Source organism: Typopeltis vanoorti, chromosome 18 (genome assembly GCF_054136105.1).
Source record: "Typopeltis vanoorti isolate ZY-2024b chromosome 18, IOZ_Tvanoo_1.0, whole genome shotgun sequence".
Lineage (NCBI taxonomy): Eukaryota > Metazoa > Arthropoda > Arachnida > Uropygi > Thelyphonidae > Typopeltis > Typopeltis vanoorti.
This window is the reverse complement of record NC_143566.1, coordinates 93570522-93597527: the sequence shown is the minus strand read 5'-3', so window position 1 is coordinate 93597527 and position 27006 is coordinate 93570522. Positions and strand designations below refer to the sequence as shown.

The 27006-nt window shown below is 36.3% G+C and overlaps 1 protein-coding gene across 5 annotated transcripts in view; it reads right to left on the bottom strand.

Moving 5' to 3' along the window:
- LOC150096940 (thiamine-triphosphatase-like) overlaps positions 1-27006 on the bottom strand; it is a 188605-nt gene that overhangs the window by 74827 nt on the left and 86772 nt on the right. For all 5 annotated transcript variants that reach the window (XM_090408584.1, XM_090408586.1, XM_090408585.1 and 2 more), the window contains one exon: positions 14646-14773. In XM_090408584.1, the coding sequence (XP_090264710.1) occupies positions 14646-14773 (128 nt within the window). The remainder of the gene's footprint in view (positions 1-14645; positions 14774-27006) is intronic.

The window sequence follows — 27006 nt, the reverse complement described above, 5'->3', positions numbered from 1 at the left end:
AAAAAAGAAAACATTGGATAACAGATGAAATACTTGTCCTTATGGATGAAAGAAAAAAATATAAAAATGCTGTTAAAGAAGAAGATGTGGCCAAATACAAATATCTTAAAAATCAAATTACAAGAAAATGTAGACAAGCCAAAAAAGAATACCTGGAAGAACAGTGTAATAACATAGATGAATTATTTAAAAAAGTAAACATAGAGAAAGCCTATAAAGAAATTAACAAACTGACTTTCAAATTTAATAAGAACAGCAAAAACAATGCCATCAAAGATGAAAATGGAAAATTACTAACAGAATCTGCGGATATATTAATGGAATGGAAGAATTATCTTGAAAATCTCTATAATGGCGACGAACTTGATGTTGATATCAGCATAGAAAATCAAAATGAAGATAATCTAGGACCCCCGATAATGCGAGAAGAATTTGATAAAGCACTGTCCGAAATGAGTAAGAGAAAAAGTCCAGGTGTAGACAATATTCCTATAGAACTGCTACAAAATCTAGGTGATGAGAGAAAAACCTTACTCTATCAATTAATAGCCCAAATCTATGATAGAGGAGAAATACCAAAGGAGTTTATGAAATCAACCATAACACCAATACCAAAAAAAGAATAATGCAAACAAATGCAGCCAATTTAGAACAATAGCTTTAATCCCACATGTTAGCAAAATTCTACTAAAAATTATTCAAAATAGAATTTATTCAAAAATAGATTGTCTATTGGATGAAGACCAATTTGGATTCAGAAAGAATAAAGGAACAAGAGAGGCAATACTCTGTTTTAAGAACAATAATAGAGAGAAGATTAGACCTTAGTCAAAATACTTACATTTGCTTCCTTGATTTAGAGAAAGCGTTTAATCAAGTAAATCAGCAAATACTCCTAAATTGTCTAACTAATATCGGCATAGATTTGAGAGAGAAAAAAATAATTTATCAAATTTACAAAAATCAAAATGGACGGATTAAAATCAATAATAAGGAGAAAATAATAAATATAAGGAGTGGAGTAAGACAAGGATGTATACTTTCATCACTTTTATTTAATTTATATATTGAAAAGGCCATTCAGGAAACTAAAGATAAAATAAATAGTGGCATAAAGATTGGTGAGCAAATCATGTGTATGGGATTTGCTGATGACATAGCCCTTGTAGCAGAAAACAGAAGAACGTTAAAAACAATGCTAGAATTACTAAATAATAACCTTGAAAAATATAAAATGAAAATCAACACAGATAAGACTATAATCATTGTTACAGGCATACTCCCTATCAATACAGAGCATATAGATATCAGCGGGGAACAAATAAAACAAGTGAAAAGCTTTAAATATTTAGGAAGCCTAATAACAGAAGATGGCAGAACAAGAGAAGACATAAGATCAAGAATAAACAACGCAAAAGCCCAATTCTCTAAGATGAAAAGCATTTTAACAGGAAACCTCAACCTACAATTGAAAAAAAAAATAGGAAAGACATTGATATGGAGCATTGCACTCTATGGATGTGAAACCTGGATTCTAGGCAGAGAAGATGTAAGAAGATTGGAGGCTTTTGAAATGTGGTGCTTGCGCCGCATGAACAAAATAAAATGGATAGAAAAAAAATCAAACCAACAAGTCCTGAGAGAGATAAACGAAACAAGAACTCTAATAAAATCGATCAAAATTAGAAGGGATAGGGAGTTTGGACATATACTTCGACATGATGGACTTGTGAAAAGAATAACTGAAGGCAAAATAGAGGGGAAAAGAAGAAGAGGCAGACCAAGGAAAAGCTTTTTTGACCAAGTCAAAGACAGCACGGGTTTGAGGAGTTACCAGGAGGTTAAGAAAGCCAATGACAGAGTGGAATGGAGGAAATCGCTGCTGAGCTACCAGTCCCAAGATGGGGTAGTGCCAATGGGTTCCCTAAAAATACTGAATCCAGTACAAAAGACAGAGCAATCCGATTCATGACTCATCTATCACCACATCTCTCTTTCACAGACTTTCAGTTCCTGCTGTTATATATTTTTTTAAATAAATGCATGGACACTATCATCACAAGTGGCATGCGTGGATAATTCCAAAATTCTATTTTAAATCTCATAAAACAAGTGCATCAGCTATTTAATTACTCCTTCACAGTTCGACTTCAAAGAACAAGTTTTTCCTCATCTTCATCATTCTTTCTTTTGGAACAGTTTTCCGTTTTGTGTCAAGGGTACAATGTACAGGTCTTCAAATCCAATGTTAAGAAGTTTCTTCTTTCTCACCTTTCTGCTCATCTAGGGTTTGACACAATGGTCTATTAATGCACTGCAAGATGAACAACCTCCACTTCGTGGGATTAGCGTAGAAAAAAATCATTCGAAAATTCAAAGGTCCTTAAGGCTAATCGAGTTTCAGATCAGCTGAGTATCCCAAGGTAACGTTAACTTGAAAACCCTCTTTCAATCTTATATTTATCAGACATTGATTTTAAATTACAAATATGGCTGGTGATTTAGCGACCTTTGAATATTTTGCGGCCATCTTTAGTACTATGCAATCATCGTTGATCAAGATTGACCTTGATTAAGCTTGCTTGATTCTAATACAGTAGATGAAAAAGTTTCTGGAATGGCCGTAATGCGGTTACTAGTGTGAGGCTTACTTAATCTACTATCAAGTAAGCCACTCTAGCATGGGTCAGTTCCAAAATAGCTCACCAGTGCAGTTTTATGTTCATTGCATCACTGCAGATTTTGTTTTATAGAAAATGGAACGTCATGTGCATTAGATCGCTCCAAACTTGTTAAATACGCTAATAAAATGTGAAACGAGGCATTTAGAGGCGAGTCTCTGCGAACTTACAGAAATTTTATTCAAATATAAACAAGAGTTGAAAATGTGTCGAAACGGCAGCCCTCTCCATGAAATAGTCCATTATCACAATCACATTGTTCAAAAGCAAATTGTATTCCATGTCAAGCACACGGTGAACTTATTATTATTTACACACAAACGGCATTACTAATTTGTTTTAATATGTGCCTAAATTGCACTTCAATGCTGAATTGAAATGTGACCGGCAATACTAACACGATAGTATTATTAACTAGAATGTAGTTTTATAAGATACAAAAACCACGGAATGTTGAATTAAGAAATTAATAGGTTATTATAAAAAAGTCACACTCTTTCCAAGTTGGGACGAAAGAGGCAGCCAAAAATGTTTTCACTTGTTCATGATAATGTGTTAGATTATACAGGACGATTAGGGATGCGGAGAACTGAAACTGCATTTGTTGAGTGATGTGTGGTGCTGGCTTCCAAACGACAAGAAATTAAATTCTAGATTTAATTCTTTATCCGGACTAGAAGCCAATAAATGAAGTAGCTTCACGACTTGCAATATGATCAGTTCTACGCCTTGAGTTCGTATACGTCCTTGAGAAAAATGCAATAACATCTGAAACCTGAATACGGTCAGCAAGGATAAATATTATCCCCAACATGGACAACGGTTGTACTGTATATGCATGCAATATTAAGCTGATCTGACATGATGAAGCTATCTCTACCTCCATGGAAAGTAGTCTAGTTGGGAATGAAAATACTTCACACGCAACCTTGTGTTTGCACACGTTTGGGGAAAAGGATTAAAACTCGAATATGATTTCTTGTTTAGTATAACTTTGTAATCTTTCTACAAAACGAAGCACAGTATAAATTAGGTATTAATTTCAGTAATATTCGAATACCACCATGGGCATGGATGACTGTGAATGTCGTTAGACAGGGGATGATTTTTACCGTCTGGTGTGAGACCACCTTCCCCTCTTGCTGAAGACTTGAAGTTGAATGAAAAAGTTCTATTTCTGGTCTCTAGAGCAAGTTTCCGGATTATGTAAAAAATAAATGATAAAAAATGTGTCTGCCGTACTCTCTTCACCAGATGTTGTTTAATATCATGGATAGTTTGGGACAGTTATCTCGACTGTGGAAAAAGATTTCCCCCTCAGTCTCCAAAAGTTAGATAGGACCAAAACGGCTTCGCCGACTCTCTTTGGAGAACAAAAGGCATTAGTGGTTCTTTATCATTTTTAGAATGAAGTAAGATTTTCTCATTCGATTCTGTACAAGCATTAACAAAACAAAATATTTTCGAGAACGTGAAAGAGGAGTTTGACTTCGGCAGTAACAAGGAAGAACAAAGTTGAAAATCTTTATTAAAAACTCTTTCGCGAACACCAGAAAGTAAATAAAAAAAATGGTACAGAACAAAAGTGACCAACATAAAAATTCGAGAACATTTAAATTAATAGGCAAAAAGCCAGACAGTCGCCCAGGAAATGTTTACCCCAGCGTATCTTTCTCTAATCCTACAAAAGAGCTACACTTGATGGAAACGATCCTCTTGGAGACAACATCGAGCATTCGTTAAAAGATTTACTGACCTGACTTTGAATGCAGTTACAGATGTTGATTCCATCCATGAGGTGGATACTATTCGCTTTAAGTTTTAATATCCTTGATGAGAAAACAATGGCATCTGAGACAGCAATAAATATTTTAAACAGAATAGAATGAAAGGCGCAATACTGTCTCCAGAATGACAGTGCACTGGAATATCTATTATTATCGACGTAGCTTTTATTTCATTGTGCATGTTTCTACTTCGTTGTCCAAAAATGAAATTTTAATCACTCTTTCTGTAGCTATAATCCGAATAAACTGTTCCACATATGGGACCATCAAACAATAGCGCTACTATTTAGAATACTTTCAGATTATACCAGGACTCGATCTGCCTCTGTGCAAACCGTTTGTGTCACTCATGCAAGTATATAAACAACAGTCATAGATACTGCAGTTTGTAACAATCAGGAGTTATCCAAGTTTTAAGAAGAAATTGACCGTTAGTTAATTGAAGATGAGATTTTTCTTTGCTGCAGTGCCCGAATATCTTTTAATATTTCACTTGACGGAAAAAAAAAAAAAAAAAAAAATTTTTTTACTTTATATCGGATTATTGTCAAAATTATACAAAAAAAAGAAAGAAGGGAATTATCAAGACAAGGTTGATCGTGCACTGCTAGGGTGGAAGAGTACAGTTTACTAATTTGAAAGTCGCCATCAAAAACATCTCGAATCTTACGAGATCCTTACAGCCATTCAAGTCTATCACCGTGCACTGTGGAACTCCATACAGGTTTTCTTCACGGTAAAACTCGACCGATTCCCTTTATGTGTGTATTCATTGGTTGCCTCCGTGGAGACAACATCGGAAAGTGGTGCCCTCTAGTAGCGACCTTGGTGACGTTCGGCTGAACAAAGGGCATACACACAGACGATAAATTACTCGGAGGTGTAAAGGTATCGAGCCGTAGCCACGGCTCCCGGCGGCCACCCACGGCCTCGCGCGTCAGCCAGCTGATCGGATCTAAGTTAAACAGAAACCGTCAACGGAAAACAAGAATAGCTCATCACGAGCTGCAGTTATTACAGGCTACGAACACATCCACGATTGGCTATCATATGTGTGGGAGGGTCGAATCACATCTCTTGGGGGGAGAGGGGGGATAATTACGACCGGAGATATCTCGCGTCCATAATTTTCTTTGTCTCCCAGTCATCGCTGTAACCCCCGCCGAATTCGAATCTCTCGGAATTTTTCGTTCCTTAATTGCTACCTTAGCCGTTGGGTCACGACAAAGTGGCGGATACCTGTTGGGAGAAGGGCCGAGTCGAGAGGAAGGAAAAAAAAAAAAAAACTCTCATTACTTCTCAATGGAGACTTAATCACACGGCAAGAGTCTGGCAAGTCGGAGAAAAATTCCCACTGGATCCCTAATTACCGCCTGTTGGTTGAAGGGGGTGAAGCTGCACATCAGTCGCCGCAATACATAACAATTAAAACGTGGCGCGCGGATCGCTGATTCCGTGTGCTTCTCGTTCACGAGCGGTGTTATCTGGCTGCTACCCCATTAATTACAGGGCGCATAGCCTATGCCAGGTCGCTGATTTCTGCGGTACGTCAACTTGTTTGTTTTAATTTTCGTTAATTGCCGAATTTAATACGAACGAGAACTAATCCAAGAGGGAGATTTCTTTGGTATTCACTCCTCCCAGAACTCCCCAACCCTTCCGTTTTCAATGACTTCTGATTAGGGGAATATCAAGAGCCAACTGTTTTTCATCCCTTGTCGCCCTAATCGCAACAGTACTCGCCAACAAAGAGTATTTGTTATTGTTATTATTAGGGACTGACACTTCCACATAACAAGGCACTAGAGATCTAACACTTCGGAAAATACGAGAGACAGGTTCCTCCCTCGATTATGATTCAAAAGTTGACACATAACGCAACTCAAATTCCCAGGATAACTGTCGCTTCTTTTCTATCGCAGTCTTTCAACATCTAATTTGTTTGCATAACAACCTGTTACTTCATGCAGTTGGATTACACGAGACACGCCCAAAATGAACAACGTTGGCTAATACTGAGATTCGTGACTGTAATGAGGGGTAGAGAAATAACATCTCGCAACTGAAACAACTACACAGTTTAAAGGTCGGTCAATGATTCCGAAACTGGGAGGAACGCATTCGTAAAAATGACATTGGGCACACAGTTCGAATGCTGTCCTAAATCAATACATTATAACTTCCAGCATGCTTATATATATATAAGAATGCGGGAAGTTCCCTATATATATATATATATATATATATATATATATATTACCCCAAGGTAAAAAAACTTTTCATATATATTAGGGTTACCACGTAATTTTATAAACTTGGTTATTTTTACTCCTAATCCCAAGTAAGCAAACAATTAAGTTTACGCCTGAACGTGGTGCAACACCAGGGCAACTCGTTGTAAAGGTGATAAAGCTCTGATCGCTATTCTTAGTATTTTCCATAATGTAAAGCACATCTCACTAAGAGATGTATACTGCAATATATTATGGGTGGGGGTCACTACCCAGACCAGTTTCAACCTTTTTTGAGGTCTCCTCGGTGAGTAGCTAGACCCTAAATACCACGGTTTTAGTAATACAGAGCCTTATCAACTTTACCTATACAAGTTGCTACAAGGCGTTTTTATTTTGAATAAGAATCTCTGGTGACCCCACCCATAATGTATTGCAGTATACATCTCTTAGTGAGATGTGATTTACATTATGGAAAATACTAAGAATAGTGATCAGAGCTTTAGCCACCTTTACAATGAGTTTCCCTGGTGTTGCACCACCTTTAGACTTGAACTACGTTCAGGCGCAAACTTAACTGTTTGCTTAGTTGGGATTAGGAGTAAAATAACCAAGTTTATAAAATTACTTGGTAATCCTAATATACATTATTCCCAAGGTAAAAAAACTTATTTACATATTATATATACATACACAAGTATTTAGGGAACACATACAAATTTGCAGACATAATACACGAATTCATGGCTTTATCTGCTTTGATCATAGCAGTTGCAAACAATAGCTTGCTAATGAATTTGTTCAACTATCATGCGAAAAGGAAAACGAACAAGTAATTAAAAAAATAAATAAACTACAGGTAGTCCCCGTGTTACGAACGAGATACGTTCCTGAGAACGTCTTTAAGTCGGATTTGTATGCAACTCGGATCCCTGATGAACAGCGCATATAAGGTTAATAATAATAATATAATGGCAATAGTAATACAGTGTAATACTTAATAATAATACTGCAATAATAAGTTATAGAAACTATTGTGCTCTTTCTTTTAATTCAAACAAAGAGAACATAAACAGAAGGTAGGTTAACATTAATCGGAAGATGATGATGATGATGGAGATCGTGCTGGAGAGAATGGAGTAGATGTTGGAGAATCACGATCAGATTCTAGTGTTAGAGAGGATGGACCTGGTGCTGGACAATCAGGATTTGATTCTGTTGCTGGAGGAGGGAAGCTTACCACTGAAGCCGGTTCTTGAAAAAGGTATCTAGGGTTGTCTGCCCAGCCTTCTTTTCTTTTCTTTTATTTTTTTTTTTCCCATCATAAATGGCCTTGTAGCAGCTGATGGTCTCACTAACTGCACGGTAAACCTTTGTTAGGATCTTGCTCCTCAAGCTCAGCAAATCCTACTTCAACGAGACGAAAGGCTTCAGCTAATTATTGGCTCTGGATCTTGTGACTCTTCGTGTTCTTGTGTTTTTATCAGCTGCTTCTCTATCCCCATAAGGTCTTCATTGGTTAATTCTTGCGAATTTGACTCTAGTAAGTCAATGACATCATTTTCATTGATGTCCAATTGCAGTGCATTGCCACTATACACCATAGTTTTTCTGGCTTCGGCGATTTTTTCTTCTGTGAAGCCACGAAAATCATCACATAATTGAGAGCACAGTTCCCGAATTATTAATTTAATTATTAGTTATCCTTATGGAGAATCTTGGAAGCCCGTTCGTAATACGGAACGCCGTAAGTCGGGTCGCCCGTAACCCGAGGACCGTCTGTATATATATATATATATATATAACACGCCGATATCTGTATAGAGTTTTATGCAGAGATCGGTGATATCAGGACCACAAAAAGCTATTACATATATTCATCTCTCCAGGTCTTGTCTTTCTTAAGCAGTGTAATACTAAGGCAACTCGACCGAAGGTCATTCACGCCTTCTTCTAAATGATCTCATTTAATAATTCTGAACTTTCACAGTCCATTTGTATACACTCATGAACCAAAACATTATAACCACCCAGACTGCACGGTTGGATTGAAACACGTCGATTGTGGCGATATTCTGGTACAGGGATTGTTCTCATGAATATCACTGGGTCATCTCGTCGCCAATGAACACGCGTTGACCACCAATTCTTACCTACGAATTGTTTCGGACCAGACATTGTCTCTGTGTACCGATGGATATGGACTCTTCCAACAAGACAACGCCCTGTGTCACAAAGCTCCGATTGTGCAAGCAGGGTTTGAAGTGCGTATCCAAGCATTCGGTGTGCCCCCCCCCTTCAGCCTAATTCTCCTGATTTGAATCGCATGGAAGATTTGTAGGATCGCGTGGAACGAAGCACCCGTGGGTTAACGCCAGAACCTTGCTCGGTCGCTGACCTCCTGAACATTATTCTATCTAGATGGTCAGAATACCTAAGGATACCTTCTGTAGTCTAGTGGAGTTAATTCCAAGATGGACGCAGTTATCACGGCCAAAGGACGTCCAACAGTCTATTAGGTAGGTGGTCATAATGAGTGTATGGTATGATACACAATTCCGTTTTTTTTTAGATTTCAACCAATGTGTATATTGGTAGTCACTTACCAAACTATTAGCATCTCTCCATAGAACGAACCACTAATTTCAATACTCTGAAGTGCTTATAACATTATTATTATTTCGTATGGGCCCTTCCTTTAGGATAGGTTGAGCCCTCCTAATGAGGGATTAAGCATGTATTTTATGACTGTAGATTTGTGTGTTCATGGGGCCAGTTTTGCCTGTTCTAAGAGACGAAAAAGCCGACTTTCTGGGTGAAAAAAATCTCTACCTCCGTATGAGACCGACTAACTCACCTTTAGTCGAAAGAGTCCAAATAAAGATTACTCACGTCATGGACGGGAATTGAACCCAGGGCTTCGTTTATACCGACTGAGCTATGTTGGCTCTACACTTATAACAGAAATCTATATACTCGTAATATTTACAAAAATAAAAAATAAATAAAAATAAAATAATAAAACGAAATAAATGCAAGACGTTGATGATGAGAATAGTCACAATGGGAAATGAAAGCTGGTTTTTAGTTTCAAAAGTTAACACAACCACAGTTATATTTAAAATACAATTCGCAAAATTTCTAATGTATTGTTTTTCAAGAGGTTCGTCATTGCCCTAATTCTCTAATCAGAATACGTATCTTGTGTGAATGAACTCGTTTTTGGATAGCGTGATGTTGCTAGCGTGTCGTACTTTAATTCAGTATTATATCCCTCTGTGCTATGTTGTCACAGGTAGCTATTTGCAATAATTAAGTATTGATTGGCGCACGTGAAAAAAAAAAAGAAAAAAAAGTCAACTCCTGTTCACTAACTCTTCCATTTCTTTCGTTTTGCAAGTTCCGTTTTATCCTGATCGTAAGTGAACATTTAATATGTATTTGAGGACAAAAATTAAAAAAAAAAAAAAAATTATAATTATAGAGCACTGGAAATACGAGTTTGAAGTATAAGAACGAAATAATGGGAATAGAGCGATATATTTCTCTAATAACAGAGACCTAAAAAAAAAAAAAACACTTCAACACGTTAAGTATTTGTGTGTTTCAGGCTTGATTTTAACATGTAGGAAACAATAATTATTCTTACATGTGTGTGTGTGTGTGAGAGAGAGCAGTGTCGCGCGGTGGGTAAGAGGCGCCCTTGTGCAAGACATTTTCAGCGCCCCCATAAAATAAGTTTCCATGAAAAATTTTACTTTGTTAAAAAGTACAAAACAGTTTATACGCATACATAAAAATAAATTTTATTTAACAATAGTAGAACATTGTAATCACTAAAATTCATTAATGAGGAATTTTTAGTTATAAAAATTTTCAAAAATGTTTATTTCGTTAATATATAAATACAACAGAATATATATATACAGGGTGTCCCAAAATTCACGCAAGATTTAAATTTAGCGCCATTTGTGCGGTAAAATGTTGCCAACGAGAAAAAAAAAAAAAAAAAAAAAAAGACAGCATGACAGCTGACAGTTCAGGGTTATTAAAAATGACCACACACACACAGCGAAGAGAGTTCGTTGAATGGATTATGGAACAACAACAAGTGGATGCTTATTTTTCGAACAAAATCATCTTCAACGATGAGGCTCATTTTCATCTTGATGGCTTCGTTAATCGACAAAATTGTCGCATTTGGGGTTCAGAAAATCCACGAGTGATTGTTGAGAAACAAATGCATCCACAACGTGTCAGTGTTTGGTGCGGATTTTGGGCTGGAGGCATCATCGGTCCATTCTTCTTCGAAAATGCGGCTGGTAAGGCAATAACAGTTAATGGTGCTCGCTATCGCGACATGATAATCCAGTTTTTTGTGCCTAAATTGCAAGATATGGATGTGGACGACATGTGGTTTCAACAAGATGGTGCCACATGCCATACAGCCCGAGAAACAATTCAATTACTGCATGAGTCATTTCCCGTTTTGGTGATCAGAATTGGCCGCCCAGATCATGTGACTTAACGCCGTTGGACTTTTTTTGAAGTCTAAGGTTTATGCCAACAAGCCCACGACTTGAAGGAGGAAATTGAGCGCTGTATCAACGAAATTCAGCCACATTTATGCAAAACGGCCATGGAAAATTTCGACAAAAGAGTGCGTATGTGCCAGCAAAGCCGTGGAGGCCATTTACCCGATATGCTATTCCATGCATAACCCTATACTGTATACTTTATGAATCAATAAGAAATTACAATTTTTAATTAAAAACCTGTGTTTTCTATCAAAATTACTTCTTGCGTGAATTTTGGGACACTCTGTATATGTATATATATATATATATATATAAAATGTAGAAAGTTTTTTACCTTGGGTATAATATATGTTAAAGATGCCAAGCTATTTTAAACCTGGTTTTACTCCATTTATTTCCCAAGTAAGCAAACAGACAAATAAGTCAAGTTTGCGCCTGCACGTAGTGCAAATCTAGGCAACTTGTGGTAAAGGTGGAATAAGCTCTGATCACTATTCTTAATATTTACCCTTAATGCAAAGCCCATCTCCTCAAGGAGTGCATTAAGGGTAAATATTAAGATTAGATCAGAGCTTATTCTACTTTTACCATGAGTTGCCTTAGTCTTGCACTACGTGCAGGGTCAGCTAGACTTGCAGGCGCAAACTTGACTTATTTGTCTGTTTGCTTCCTTGGGAAATGGAGTAAAACCAGATTTAAAATAGCTTGGCATCTTTAATATATATATATATATATATATATATATATATATTAAAATTATCTTTGTTATGAAATATTATTACATATCAAAGATAATTTGGAGATATGCTTTTAACTATATAACAATTAGGATAACTGTAGATTTATTTCACATATTTATCCATCTTGCTTTAGCCGCCACAAAATTTTTAATAATATCTTTAATGTCTAATGACTTCTATAATATAATTTTCAATTGATATAATTGATAAATTATATTATCATTTAGACGCTCTCCAGACATTGTTGACCGCAAATAATTTTTTATTAGTTTCAGTTTTGGAAAACTTCTTTCCCCTGATGCTAAGGATATTGGTAATGTTAAATAAACACACATTACAATCGCAGTATTCGGAAACGTGTCGGTTAATTTATTTTCGTATATATAATTTAAAACATCCTGAGCAGTGGACTCTTTTATAATAAAACGTATTAAAAAGTTTTTAATTCCTCAAATAAAGTCATACCATCAATATCGAGATTGTCGGAATCTTGATTGTCGCTCAGTTTTAAGCGCAAATCTTTACAATGTTTCATTAAATCTTCATCGCTCCAATCTTTTAATTTTCTAATGTCTCTTATAACTTTAAAGTCCTCGCTATGTTGTTTGAAGAGTATGAATCTTTCCGTGTCTGAAGTTATTGTCGTGTCTAAAATCGCGAAGAAAAAATTTATTTGAAAATTTTGTTTAGGATCATGCGATCCTAAACAAAATTAGAATAAATATATATATATATATATATATATATATATTATTATTATTTCCCGTGGTGAAATGGCGCCCCTCATCTTCAAGCGCCCTTGTGCGTGGCACAATCTGCACAACCGCATGGCGCTTCCCTGTGTGTGTGTGTGTGTGTGTGTGTGTGAGAGAGAGAGAGAGAGAGAAGGGCTAAGGTATCGGTATAGCATATACTGTAGCTGCACTTCGGTTCGAATCCTATCTATGAAACGAAGAACCTTTATCGGGGATTTTGAAACGAAGGCTGAGTTAACTGATCTCATACGATGGAGCAGGGTCCCCCCCCCCTCCGGAAACTCGGATTCTTCATACTGCAAACAGACAAACCGGCCCCGCGAACACCCAGTACTACAAACAAAAATATTTATCTTAAAGTGATAACGCAGACGAATGACAACAAGCTGCATTGCAATGCCTAAATCAGAAAACTCAATCCGATTTGGGCGGACGAATGAACAGATAGATATGTTTAGACTCACATATAATTTGTCATTTCTTTCTCAATGTTCTTGTTTCTAAAAGTGTTTTACAAGATTCCTAACACACATTCGTTTTGTGTTTTCGGATAATATGCACATTACTAATTTAGTTCAGGCCAGACAGTCTAAAAATTAAAAAAAAAAAAAAATCTTGATTTTTCTTTCTTTTTTTTTGCGCAAACAAAGCGAAATATTCGAAGAGACAATAACTGTTCTAAACTTCTTTTCTTTTTTTTTTAACCTTAAAGCAAACTAGAGTTGAGATCAATATAATTTATTTACGAGTAGTGGTTATTACCTACATTGTTCACATTTTCAAATGATTTGAAGCGGTCGATGTTAAAGCGATCAACTAACGTCTGATGGGCTGAAGACTCAACTAGAGGTTTCCAAACTACACGTAGCAGATCTTGATTCCACTTCATCATAACACGTGAGCATATATACCTTGCTGAATTCCTTAAAACAGCAACGAGAAAGGAAGTATAAGTATGAGACTGGCGAACTCAACCATCAGAAGAAAAAAAAGAAAAAAAAACCTCTATAAAAGGTTCTTCGCGTACTGAACGGGATTTGAACCCAAGTCTTGAGCTAGATCAAGACATACGGAGTGTCAGTGAACGTATCACTTTCTCCAGACATCATGAATTCTGAAGGGACCAGCAAATGTTTTGTTTAGGATCGAGCATTCTCCATTCTAGCCCACCTAAGATTGTTATTTACGTTCGCCCTATTACTAATCAGAGTAGCATTAAAAAAAAAAAAAAAAAGAAGACTCGTGTTCAGTCAACTGGATTCAAATCTTTAGAACTAACAAAGACAAAATAATACAAAATACAGCTGCTAAGTAAACAGACATATGGATACTATGGTTTCTCTTAGATGGAGTGTTTTTTTAAAAATCGTAAAATGGACATTTTAAAGTAACTCAATGCATCCTTGAAGTATTTTCCAAATGAACTTTCACGGTTTGATTTTTTGCCTCGCTTCTCTGCTATAAATAACTTAACCGATGTGTTAAGAGCTTACGATAAAGATTTAAAAATAAAACTACTCTTTTAACTTTAATTTACAAGGTATGAAACGAGGCAATGCCGCACCCCTGAAGTAATAAAATGAACCCATTCATTATATTCAACTTATTCAAGCGCTAGAAGGTGCACACTGAAATTCCATATGATTTGCTCCTGTGTCAAAATGATCCACACCCTCCCCAACAGGTTTCCTCCCCCCCCCTAGAGGAATGAAGTAGTATTCACCACACCTACATGACTTGTGAAAGCAAGGCAAAGATAATTAGGTCCGATGGTTAAAGTGAGACTCATAAACAGAACTGACAAATGGCCACCACACCGCCGTATGTACTCAATGTTCGCATTATAACGCCATTACCTGCCGCAGAGAGCAAAAAAAAAAAAAAAAAAAAAAAAAAAAAACAGGACAACTTACCTGGCAGACGGGTGTCTGCTCGGACGATAGCACACGGCACTGCAAACGACCACCGCTGTTGGTTTGAGTGACGGGAACTTCTAGGACTCGGAAGCAACCTTGTAAGGGGTCGCACTGTTGCGCGTAATCTAGGATGGTAACAAATATCAATTGTTATGTTGACTTGCTACTTGATTATGAATACAAAGTACACAAAATTTAAACAAAGTGCTTAGGAGTTCGCTTTCTCAAATAACTGATTTATATGATTTTCTGTATTTTTAATAAAAATAAATTCCTTTAAGTCAGACGGATGTGACGTAATGTCACGGCACACAATACGTTCTGTCCTGGAGTCAAGAGTGACCAGTGTTTTAGCCAAGAACGAATGTCATAGATCAGCAATAAGACACGTATTTCCTGCTTTCGATCAGTTTGTCAATTGCTCGTCCAAACAATCTTTTGGAATAATATAAAAAAGATAATCGGAGAAACTCTGCTCTACATACCAAACATGGAATATTTTTCAAGCTGCGTCAGGCACCCTTGTGGTGGTCTCACACTGGACGAATGATGACATTTATTTACCAACAAAAGATTCACAAACTTCCATGCCTATGGTGGGATTCGAATTCAACCTTGCTGATTGAAGAGAGTGTACGCTACGCGGCCAACCAGACAGGCAGATAGACCTGAGGAAGGAAAATTTCCTGAGGCTCCCAGAACAAGTCACCAAGTCTGGCAAATGGTCGAAGAACTTCCCTTCTTCCATGCTCTCTTTCTAACCATAACAGGTTTAAGTAAGCATATATGCAACAAGGAGAAGTAAATACATATTACTACGATAATATTTTAATAAGTGACAATTCATTTTTTTTTGAAAATTATAAGATTCTTTTAAGTGTTTATTATTTTGTTTCAATCAGAAAAGGAAGTGTCCTCTGTCCCCCCCCCCAAAAAAATTCGAGCCCCCCACTGACTGCGAATCACTATTTTAAACTGACACTGAAATTAATTAATACAAGCTATCTACAAAGTATAATTCCATTTTTATTTGCATATTTCGTTTAAAGCGATGTAACTGCTTATATAATCATCATGTACTAGATCTTAGCGTCAAATACAGATAACAAGATCGCTGCAAGTATTGTTTCAGTAGCATAATCTATTTAAGAATGCGTGAAGAAAGAAAGAAAATAAAAATATCCTAAGTCAATTCCATTTATGAAAAACTACCTCATGATTAGGACAAAAAACACGTTTATAAAAGATTATTTAACATTTTCATACAATCCAGAAATATATATATAGTACTGTATACATTTAATATAATATGGGGGAATATCTGTTTTTTTTTTTTTTTCTTGTATCACATTTCGTCTTCAGTGAGCTGTTCAGTAAAAACAAGGTGAACGAACGCACCTGAATCCTCATCATTTTCCGGTATGTACCCTCAAGGGTTACACAGAATAACATGATTGTTCAACATTAATCCCTATTATGTTTAACTGATCATATCACCCTAGATTAGCTTTCCTTAACATATTTTGAATACTAAAAATGTCATTCCTTGCTTTATCACGTGATTTAATGTCGAACTGCCCGCCCGTATATACTGAATTCTAGTTGGATCCATAACTCTAATATAAGCTATATATTGCGCGGCATAATATTAGTGTATCGGTCTTCTTGTAGTATCTTTTCAAGTCAAAAATTATAGATCTTTATCGTATTTTCGTAAGGTTTCAATTATTTGTTTAAAGCAAAATATCTGGCCCAACTTCTATTTGTCCTGAATCCCACTAATACTAGAACAATACATTATTATTGTACAAGTTCTAACAATTGCTTTGGGTAGAGCAAAACGTCTGTAGGCTAAAGAAAATCCAGTGATGAGAAGAGATAGAGAACAATTTAGCTATTTTATGTAATATTTAATATACTTTATGATGGTTTAAATATCGCTCACTTGAAAAAAAAAGAGAACAAAATGATCTAAAGAACAGAATGCTTATTCTACGAACTCATTCATGACGTCAGTTATTGAGTTTTTAATTTCATGGGCGTCGCTATCGAATAATAAATTTTTGATTGCAAGCAGTGGACGCACGCTTTGTTCAACTCCTCCCGTATATCCTACTGCTGATTACAAAAGTCCACTTTCGACTTAAAATGATATTAAACATCTTCAGAGAGCGAAAAAAAAAAGATTCAGGTTAAAAGAAATCGTTGGATATGAAAAGATGGTAGTCGGTTATAATGCCAACAGTCAGACAAAAAAAAAAAAAATCAACCTCGGCGTGCCAGTCATAAAGCTGCCAGTGCACCAAGACGCACTCATCAAGTGCGGACAAGAAGCCTATTACCACTCGTAGACCAAACTGATCAGGCCGGTTACCATGGTAACACTATAAACATGGTCAATGTTTGATGATACATGGCAGTATAGCTCATGAAGCCGTAATTTTTCGCTGGACGTCGCCTTTAGAGAATTTGGGGAAAACGAAGGGGAAGGAGGGCCGATTCCTACTGGTGGTTTACAAATTTGAAATCAATAGCCACACGTGCTGGCGAGTCCATGGAGAGTGTCGTCTACTCATAAGCAGAAATGGACTTTTCCAAGAGAAATAAATAACTCTAGAAGACCTGAAAAGAAATCTTGTTTGGGAAAGTTCAATCATCTACGTTACAGCCAGGAGCGATCATTTTTATGCCGTTCTATAATGTGTTCTTAGCTCTAAATCACCCGATGTCCCTAGGATAGAACGGTGACCACAAACTCCATTAAATATTTTCGGAGGCCAGAGATTAGTTTTTGGAAACAGTTCATATGAAACGTCAAACCAGCTTCTTTTTTTTACGCTTTTATTGACTTAATTTTTAAATCCTGATAGATATAGCACTATAATAAAAATCATAATAAATATCATGTTCCCGATTTGTTAAAAAATATTATCAAAATAAAGAAATCTGATATATTAAAATTCCATGCGGAATATGAAGGTTCAAGACAAAAAAAAAAAAAATGTATATACTTTAGTGGTATGATTCAGCTTATTAACGTTGAAATGGCCTATCTATGAATAAATAGATTTACTCACCTGACACAATACAACACACGAACAATGTTATTTCGAATCACCAAATTTGAGCTTACAGTGCGTAAGCTTCATTTGGGTAGCACAGTCGAAAGAATAACACACTTTTGGTTAGAGCAAACCTAGGTTCGACTCGTATTTGGAATGACAGAAATATCTATCAGTACTTTTCAAATGATTGCGTATTAGCTGGTTTTAGTTTAGCTGAAATTAAGGCTGAAGCAATTCAGGCTACAGGCTCAGTGTATTCAGGAAGGTTTATCTGTTTTTATCTGAATGAAGAACTCGAGTTCCGGAAGGGAAATCCCTACCGCCTCCGCACGAGACCGGCTAACTCCCCTGTTAGCCAGTCTCGTGCATGGTATACTAGTCTTATTGCTTTCGAGGATCACAAGAGCCCAAATCTTTATTTTGTGAGATTAACGTGGTGATGGCTCTCATATAACTGAAAGTGACAAAATTTAATTTGTCTTTTTTTAATTCAATTCTTTCTCGCTAACAGATTGAATCTGAACATTCATACCACCAGCATAAAAGATCAAAACATTTGAATGACAGTTAAAGACCATTTATATAGAATTAGAGGAACATCATTTATTCGAGGGACATATAAAAGCAGAGATAATATTCATGAAGGCGTCAGTAAAGCAACGATAATCTTTTGGCCCATCGAATGGTGGTGGACTAAAACCAATGGGAAATTATAAGAAGAAAGAAGAGTGTGTCAAATTTGAGTCGAAACTCTCTGCGAGAACAAATTATATTCTCCACTAAACTTTGAGATCTGCAACCAACCAGACCAAATTGTCAACGATGCTCGAACACCGTTTAAATCTGGGACGAGGGATAATTTAAGTGCAACGAAAAAAAAAAAAAAAAAAAAAACGTGAGCTCGAGTACTTGAATCACTGCATGCAATTGAAAGATGTCAATTGGCGAACTCGCCACGCCCGCTGTTCGCCTTAAACCCGTCACTAACAGTAATCAAATCAGTTCCTTATGGCACAAAGAGACCATCTGAAATATTTTGGGACCACTGTCTATTTGGGGCGTCGAAGAAAGTGACGTCATCAATCAGTATAAGATGGTCAAGACTCGAGCTGCGTCTACGACAGATTACTGTGCCACGCATCATTTGGCACGCGCTGCTAGAGAACTCCTCGAGCTCCATGATGGCCTCCATGGCCGCTCGACACGCAACTGCGGCTAGTAATCGGTTCGCAAGCCACGGAAGGAAACTAATTGTCTTACAGATAAGGGAAGACGTCCAACAGTCTCCAGTATCTCTGGCACGTGACGGACAACCTGCTAACGTCGAACACGCGCGACTAACTCGGTTAGGTAAAGAACACAAGCTTCCTAGTAGTAGCGAACGGTATTAATAGCAGTCACGTTAATCATGGACAGGCAGAGAATGAAGCCCCAACATTCGAACGGACGACAGAACCGTGCCAAGAGAAATGTAGAAGAGTGTTTTTGAGTCTCCCAGACTGTGGTACTGGTTTAGTAACGACCATTTCCAGCTTCTTTTCACTCAAAACTGTTTATATTCTGCGTATACCATTACGTAACCAGCTAACACAAGAAGCGCAAGTATTTTATTTTATTTTTATTAGAAATTTGGGAAATATTATGCTCCTATTTCCGATACCACGAACAGTAAGCTAGTTTGACTGCAAATGGCTACCATTTGCTTTTCATTATAATGAAATTTAAAAATAGCTGTATATCTAGGTGGTAATTTAATCCATATTAGCATAAGAAAGACATGCTTCAAAGATCTTTTTACAGGCTTTTATTTTTCCAGGTGAATTTGAGTTAATCAATCTTTGGTGGAAGGCAGGATTAATAACACGAGATGGCAGCACTCTCTGCCATATTCTAGTAGCCTTTAACTAGAAAAGTGTTCTCAATCTGGGGAGAAGTGAGACAAAGAAGTCGACCGATTTCCATCTGATGCTCATTCCCTAGATGGAATGAAAAGACGTTAACACGCAGCGTATTAGATGGCTGGGGATAATAATAATTAAAAAAAAAAAAAAAAAAAAACTGTCCCAAACTATACTTAGATGGAAGTGATTTACTGAGACCAAATATTATACAGACTTCAATTTCCAATAAAACAAATGTTCTAAATTCATAAAAACAGAACTTTTGATCAAATATGCGTTAAGGTGTCTTGCAGCACAGCCTGCCACTGGTTACGTCACACATCAGTTAACTAGTAAAACGGCTTCGTGACAACGCTATTTAGTCTTGCCAATTATACTTATATAGACTTCGAAATCCAAAGAAAAATAAAAGGCTGAAACAACGATATCTATTATTGCTGCCATACACAAAGGAAAACTGCCTTCAGGAACAACCTATAAGAAGGTCACAATAGGCCCATTTTTCCGCTTCGCTACATAACGCAAATGTTTTTATTGAAATTAGTTCTTTCTCTACTGGTTTCCCTATTGTTATTATTAATTTACTCTTGCTGTACACCTTGAAGGGAAATGATTTCGATATTTTTTTTAAAAAATAAATGTTTGTTAAAGCGATCACAGTCTTTTGACTATACAAGCAGGCGAATATATACTTAAAAATGATCTAATTTGAATTGTCTGCATATAGGTATATGGGAACATTCTGCGTACAAGTTTGCAGAATTTGATAGAAATCACAAAACACTCCAATACTGGAATGTCTTGTGGTAAACACACTTCTAGCAAATGCTTAGTCCACTTTCTTCTCACTCTTCAAGGAATGGAAATTAACATCCAAGAATTTTCGCAATAAAAATCGGAAAGCCCATGTACAATCAATCTGTGAGGTTTGAACTTTTTGAATGGAAGTTCCCTAAAGATCTCGGAAATATTTCCGAACAACTGATAGGTTTATTCCCGCTCTCTTTCACATACAGAATTATGTACCAACATAATTTAAGAAATCTCAAGTATAAGAGCACATCATATTTTATCTCCGGATGGCGTCAGAAAGCATCATTCAATCCTTAACTTTAGATTCCAGTCAGATGTTAGGAAGAAATAAACCGACGGTTACTATCATCCTCCCTCCACCTTTCTCTTAAGCCTGTAAACACCGGAAACACTGCATTGCCGATCAGCATCTGTTCACTGTCCAAATGCAAACCTACGGAATCAACTTCTCATCTTTCTTCATCCTGCCTAACTACATTCTTTCTAAGATAACAATCTTCCAGAAACATATCAACAGGTTCCCTTTTTAATATAAGAAAATATTAATACATTTCCTGCCAATCAATCCTTTTCTAGCCTAATGCTTCATTTTAGTCATAAATCTGATGAGAGGAAGTCAAAGGCTACTGCATATTATTTTTACAGTAATCGTATACACGAGAGGTTATTCAACCTACGGTTCATTAGTACCTTGGATAGGTAGACAGTTAAGACGAAAGAAGAAGAATCCTGGTTTTGAATGCTGAGGCATTCAAAGATTGTCAAGAAAGAATGGAGATTGTAAGTTACTCCCAACAGAGAAATCTCGTATTATTCAGAAATGTAGGCGTCAGGAAAAAAAGAAAAAAAAAATTACGAGAAAGGGGAAAAGAATGACTTTTTCCTAAGAATTGAGTTTTATTAGTATTCCAAGGAACTATGGTATCAGAACTCTGTTGAGGAATAGTTTGAAGATAAGAATTTAGAGTTGTAGAAGTAGATATTGTGGATGTTTTAATTTTGACGGTGTACGATTGACGTGTGAAAAGGTGCTGTCATCAGTAATTGTGTTCACCTAGATTTCTATTCAACCCGAATGAAGGAAATTAGACTATGATGTGGGTTTACTTCATAACTTTTGTGCCAAACCATCAATGACTTAGAGATATCAAAATCACTCAAGATTCTCCAAACTTTTCGAAGATGACCAGTGTGAGAAATGGTGTAAAAGTAAGAAAAAAAAAAAGTAAGGAGTTAGGTTTTATCCATGGTTTAATGATGCAACGGAACCATAAGAGTCAAGAGGTGGACGCAAGACTGAACAAAAGTTAGGTCCAACGGTTTTAGCAGGACAGAAATCACGATTCTCATTTGAACATGATGCAAGTTTCTTGCTTTCAAAAAAAAGTTGTTTTGAACTAATTTTGATATTTTTCTTATAACTATTTCTAGCTTTATCTCAAGGGCAAAAGAATATGGAGATTTCAATGAAAGCCAATTGCAATATGCTCGATTCTTCTCTACTGCAACCTTGGCACAACTCCCGGAGAACCAAAAACTAAGATAAGAGATACAAATTTAGAGTGGAATGGAAAATTAATGAATGTTTCAGTGCAGAGAACTGTTTGGATCATGGATCAGAAGACTAAAAATGACGCAACGAAGCGTGTTTGTTGAATTTATGGATGAAGCAACTAAGGCTACGAGACCAGTGTATTAATTATGTCTGTTCTTCAGGCTGGTATGTCTGTTTTGCAGTATAAAAAAAAAAAAAAATTCTACCATTACCGTGTGAGACCAGCTAACTCAGATTCACATGAAAAGTCCTGATAAAGGTTCTTCGTGTCATAGACGGGATTCGAACCCAGGTCTTTCCAAACCAAAAGCATTTTCGATATCGTCTGAGCTAACGAGACTTTAATGAACCCAAGAAAATGAGGTACAGAAATCGGGATCATATCTCCCCCCCCCACCGGTTGGTGCTCATCTAATACCAAAAAAAAAAAAAATATGCATGAATGTGAGCGACTCTATGAGAGAAGAAATCAGCCAGAATGTGGCCTTGAAATGCAAAGACATCCCTCGAATGTCGCTAGCGAAGAAGCGATCAAGGTAAGCAGCGCGCGCTTAGGATAATCTGGTATTCTGTTAGTCACATTCGAAAACCATTCACTCCCTAGAAGGAATTTCAATCAAAAGGACGATAGAGGCAGCAAATTAATTAAATAGAGAGCTAGAGAGATTTAACTAAAGAAAAGCAGAAAGAGAAGATTCTAAGTTGGAAAACCATGATATATCAGGGAGCACGTCACCTTTATGGCGAAAAAAGAGTCTAAGTAAGGGAAACTGAGAATAATACTGATACGAATTTTTATATAAAAAAATTAGGTGGTGCTGTTTTGTACACACACAAATACACTTCCCCCCCCCCTTTTTTTTTTTATCAAACCATACATGCGTAGAAATTTCAACCAACTCCTCTGCAAATCATGGCCTCGGTAGTGCTCTCCCCTCCATTCATATACCACTATCTGAACTCCATCACAGACACAGAGCAGAACAGTGATAACAAGCATATTCGCCAACCGACCTGGAAGCTTTCTAAATTTAGTATTACCAATACTTCAGTATACTCGTTTTAAAGGTGTATCTTCGCAAAGGACAAATGTGTCAGAAATATGGAGAAATCTCGACTTCAGAGCATAAACAGAATTGTCAAGAGCAAAAAATATTTTCGATGGTATCGATACAGCAATTCACAATACAAGCCTCATCCACAATCCAAGTGTTGTATTCCAATTCAAATCACGAGGTAATATTAGTTACAATTCAAGTTATTATTTTAAAGCTTTATAGACTTCAACAAGTCGACAGCATTTCTTTCATAGAGACATCGCATATACTTGACTGAGCAATCAAAAGATCTAAGCATTCTATCATACACGGAAATACCTACACTTCTGTGCTACTAGTAAACTTCCTGAAAAGTACTAAAATAATCCCACGTGGCTGCTAAACTACTGTTTAGTAAATTTCATAATGGACTGTACTACTCCTCCTCCTAGGTCATTTTAATCTTCCGCTTTGTTGACCTTACTCAAATATTGGTACGACACACAGATGGACTTTACATTTTAAACTGGTAACCATAAAGGCAATTTCCGAGACAATGAAATATTTCTCCTGAAGCAATTACCCTTGTTCTCTTATTGTTCAACTACGTTAATATCATAGCCAAATTTAAAAATTAAACTTAATTCCATGATCGATATATCGGCGATAAAAATTTCTAAACATTGCGCAAAGTGACAAAAGAAATGAAAATATTTAATCTCTTCTGAGTAGTTATCAAATGGAACAGGGAAGAAAAATGGTCCATGACATCCCCATTCCGTAGGAATCTATTAATCATTTTAATAACTTGTTTCATTACATGGCCTCTCAAAAAGGTTTCATGAAACAAAACAAATTACTAAAATATAACGCCTATGTTCCAACCCAGTTAAATTGCAAATCCACCGAATCTGATTCTACTGTTCCTCTTCGTCCCACCTGCCTCGATCACCGAAGGGTGATCAGAGAAGTTGCAGTTGTTACTAAGATGTCTGCAATGATCGCAATTAAGAGGAATATCAGATTACATCTCTCCAGCTCCTGTCCACCACACACGTTACTTTTATTATTCTTTCTTTCGTATCCATCTTCAACTATTCCTTGGGCATAATACACGTATACTGAAATAATATTTCAGCCTATAAACAGGGCTTAACGCGTCCCTACCATTCGCTTTTTTTTATAACTGTACATATTATCCATTTAAAATCAAAGTTAAGATGCATATAGACAGAAAGAAAAGACAATAGACACGAATATCTTTAATATACCACTTTACATATAAAATAAGAGAAAACCTAATGCCGAACCCTATGCTATTCCATTCTTTAAGTAATACTGACTTCTTTCACGAGCTATTTATGACTTCATTTCTTATTCCTAAGGAACTGTGACCAGGTGATCTATTCCAATCAATTAATTCTCGTGTGGAATGCTGCCAAAATTTTCGGAGAAGTTAGAATAAAGCACATTAAAAACCATTACACCTATCTAATTCTTCCGTGACATTCTCAAAGAAATGACAGCAAATTAGCGAAAATCGATCTTTGACAAAACTAAGTAACACTGCTTAATAATGTCAAGAATGTTCTGAGCCAGACTTCCGATTGTGTTCTCAATACATTACCCTCCACACCATGAAACTAGCCTCGTATAGACTTTCTATACTGCGTATATTATTATTTTCTTGAACATTCAGAATAAATATTTTGATAAACGTTTATTCATAACAGGAAACGTGAACAAATAAATAAAATACTCGATGTAAAGAACGGATTACTCTCTATTTTCACGAATTTGACATCTCCGCAGAATCGTCCAGAATTTCCGGACGACGTCAAAATAATTTTAACCCTGCGAAGGTCGCGGTCGAAAAAATTGCAGCGTAGGTCGCGTGTATTTGAGAGATACATTCATTACTAGTATGTGCTAAAACGAGATAAAAAAAAACACAAACAAACTGCAAATATAATACATGATGGTTTATTTATTTTCAGTTACAATCCAGAAATTATTGAACAAAGAAGAAAAAACTAAACCAATACTATACTGACATCGGAGTTCGCGGTATCTCTCAGATACAATTTACTATGAAATCTCACACACCTTTACATAACACGTGTTAAACCAAAACTGACCGCATAAACAGTGTGGAATATCACTCGTAATATATGCACGAGCAACTACTCATGACCTCCAAGCTATACACTGGATATGTGTAAGAAAATTATAACAAACAATATGTTTGTATCTGCCATATCAGCCGCGACCTCCGTAGGATTAAGAGAACAATCTTTTGAATTATAAGTATTTCGTTCGCTAATTAATATAGCTATACCATTTAGTTATATCTTTTAGTTATACCATATCTTCATTACGTTACACCCAACTTGGTTCTTCTGTTGTTCCATCTATCCCATGAATTCAAATATTCATGAATTCGAATAGTCAATTGCAGCTAAAATATTCAAAGATTTTAGCTGCAATTGACTTCGAATTACTGTTATTTCAATACTAAATGTAATGAAGGATCTCCACATGCTGCGGATAATGCCAACTTAAATCAGTCGAAGGTTATAGGTCACAGAGACCATCAATATTCTAGGAATGTAAGAAGCCTTCTCGTTTTTATCGCATGCACGAATCCTTTGGAAAAACGGCAACTATTATGAATCTGATTTACGGTATAATAAAAAAAAAATACGATGGTACCATTCAAATAAGTCACAAATGACACCTCTGAGAGAGAGGACAAATATGAAATTTTAAGCACAGATAACATAGACATTAACTACCCATGGCATTAGTTGCTCTCTGTTAAACAGCATTCAAAAAAAATTTGCCTTGTACTATTTTATAATAAATTATGAAGTTATAGTAAATCTATAATAAAGGCTAAAATAATAAAATTTTATTCGGTGTGACATAAAACAAGTGCACACTCAATGACCATGGCAGAAAACGAAACTAAAAGTCAGGTGACTGCGATGTAAATTATTTTTTTATTTCATTTATTTCTGAGACATTTTTAAAATCGACGAGAAAGTGTTGAGGCTCTGAAAGGGAACCTTACCGTTGCAAAGATAATCCACATACCCGTATTATACTGAGTCTTGGATGGTTGTTACAGAGCAGTCGCTGTTCATGCAGTTCATAAAGGAATTCTCGAAGTTGGGAGAAAGAGGACTATCCATGGCGATATTCTCTGTTTGCTGGTAAACGTTGTTCTAAGAATTGAACGTGGAGTGGATGACAAAATCGGAGACGAATATCTGCTTGAAAGTCTTGTCAGAGTAACTCTTAATGTATCATACAACAGAACATTCATGAAGACAGATACCATTTCAAGATTGATGAAGAGATCATTTAGATAGACCAAGCCGGCGCCTTGAAATTTTTCGTTTAATATGAAAACATTTTTGATAAGAAGTGGATTTACCAGTGTAGGATGTTAGTAAATTAGAAGATGTTTCGCGACTTTGTAAGAAGGTGAACCTATGCAGTCGACAACAGGTCATAACGAACATTCACTTTATGGCTTTTGAGACCATAAAATATAAGAGAATGTCCATGATAGGTTTTAAGCTTAGTCGTTTCTTCATCCCAACTGGCGACGTCAGCAATGAATGTGTTTGACTAGAGGCCGGCTCATCAGATAAAGGACAATAAGTAGTGATATCATGTAGCATTAAAGCAAGCCTTCTATAGTATTCTTCCGTCTTGACAAATAATTGCTTTTTTTTTTTTTTTAAATCAGCTTTGGTGATTAAGAAATTTGTATTTATCTTTAGGAACAGAAACGTATGTAAGTTCGGGTTCAGACAGATTCGTTGATAGCTGCTTTCCACTTATAAAAAATTTGAAATGAAGACGTTTAGATGAGTCTGAAAGAACATTACGCAAACATTTATCTAGTGGAGGGAAAGATTCATAACTGGAACCATAAAGCATTTATCTCTTATTTTTGGAATGAGAGATCATCCAGAA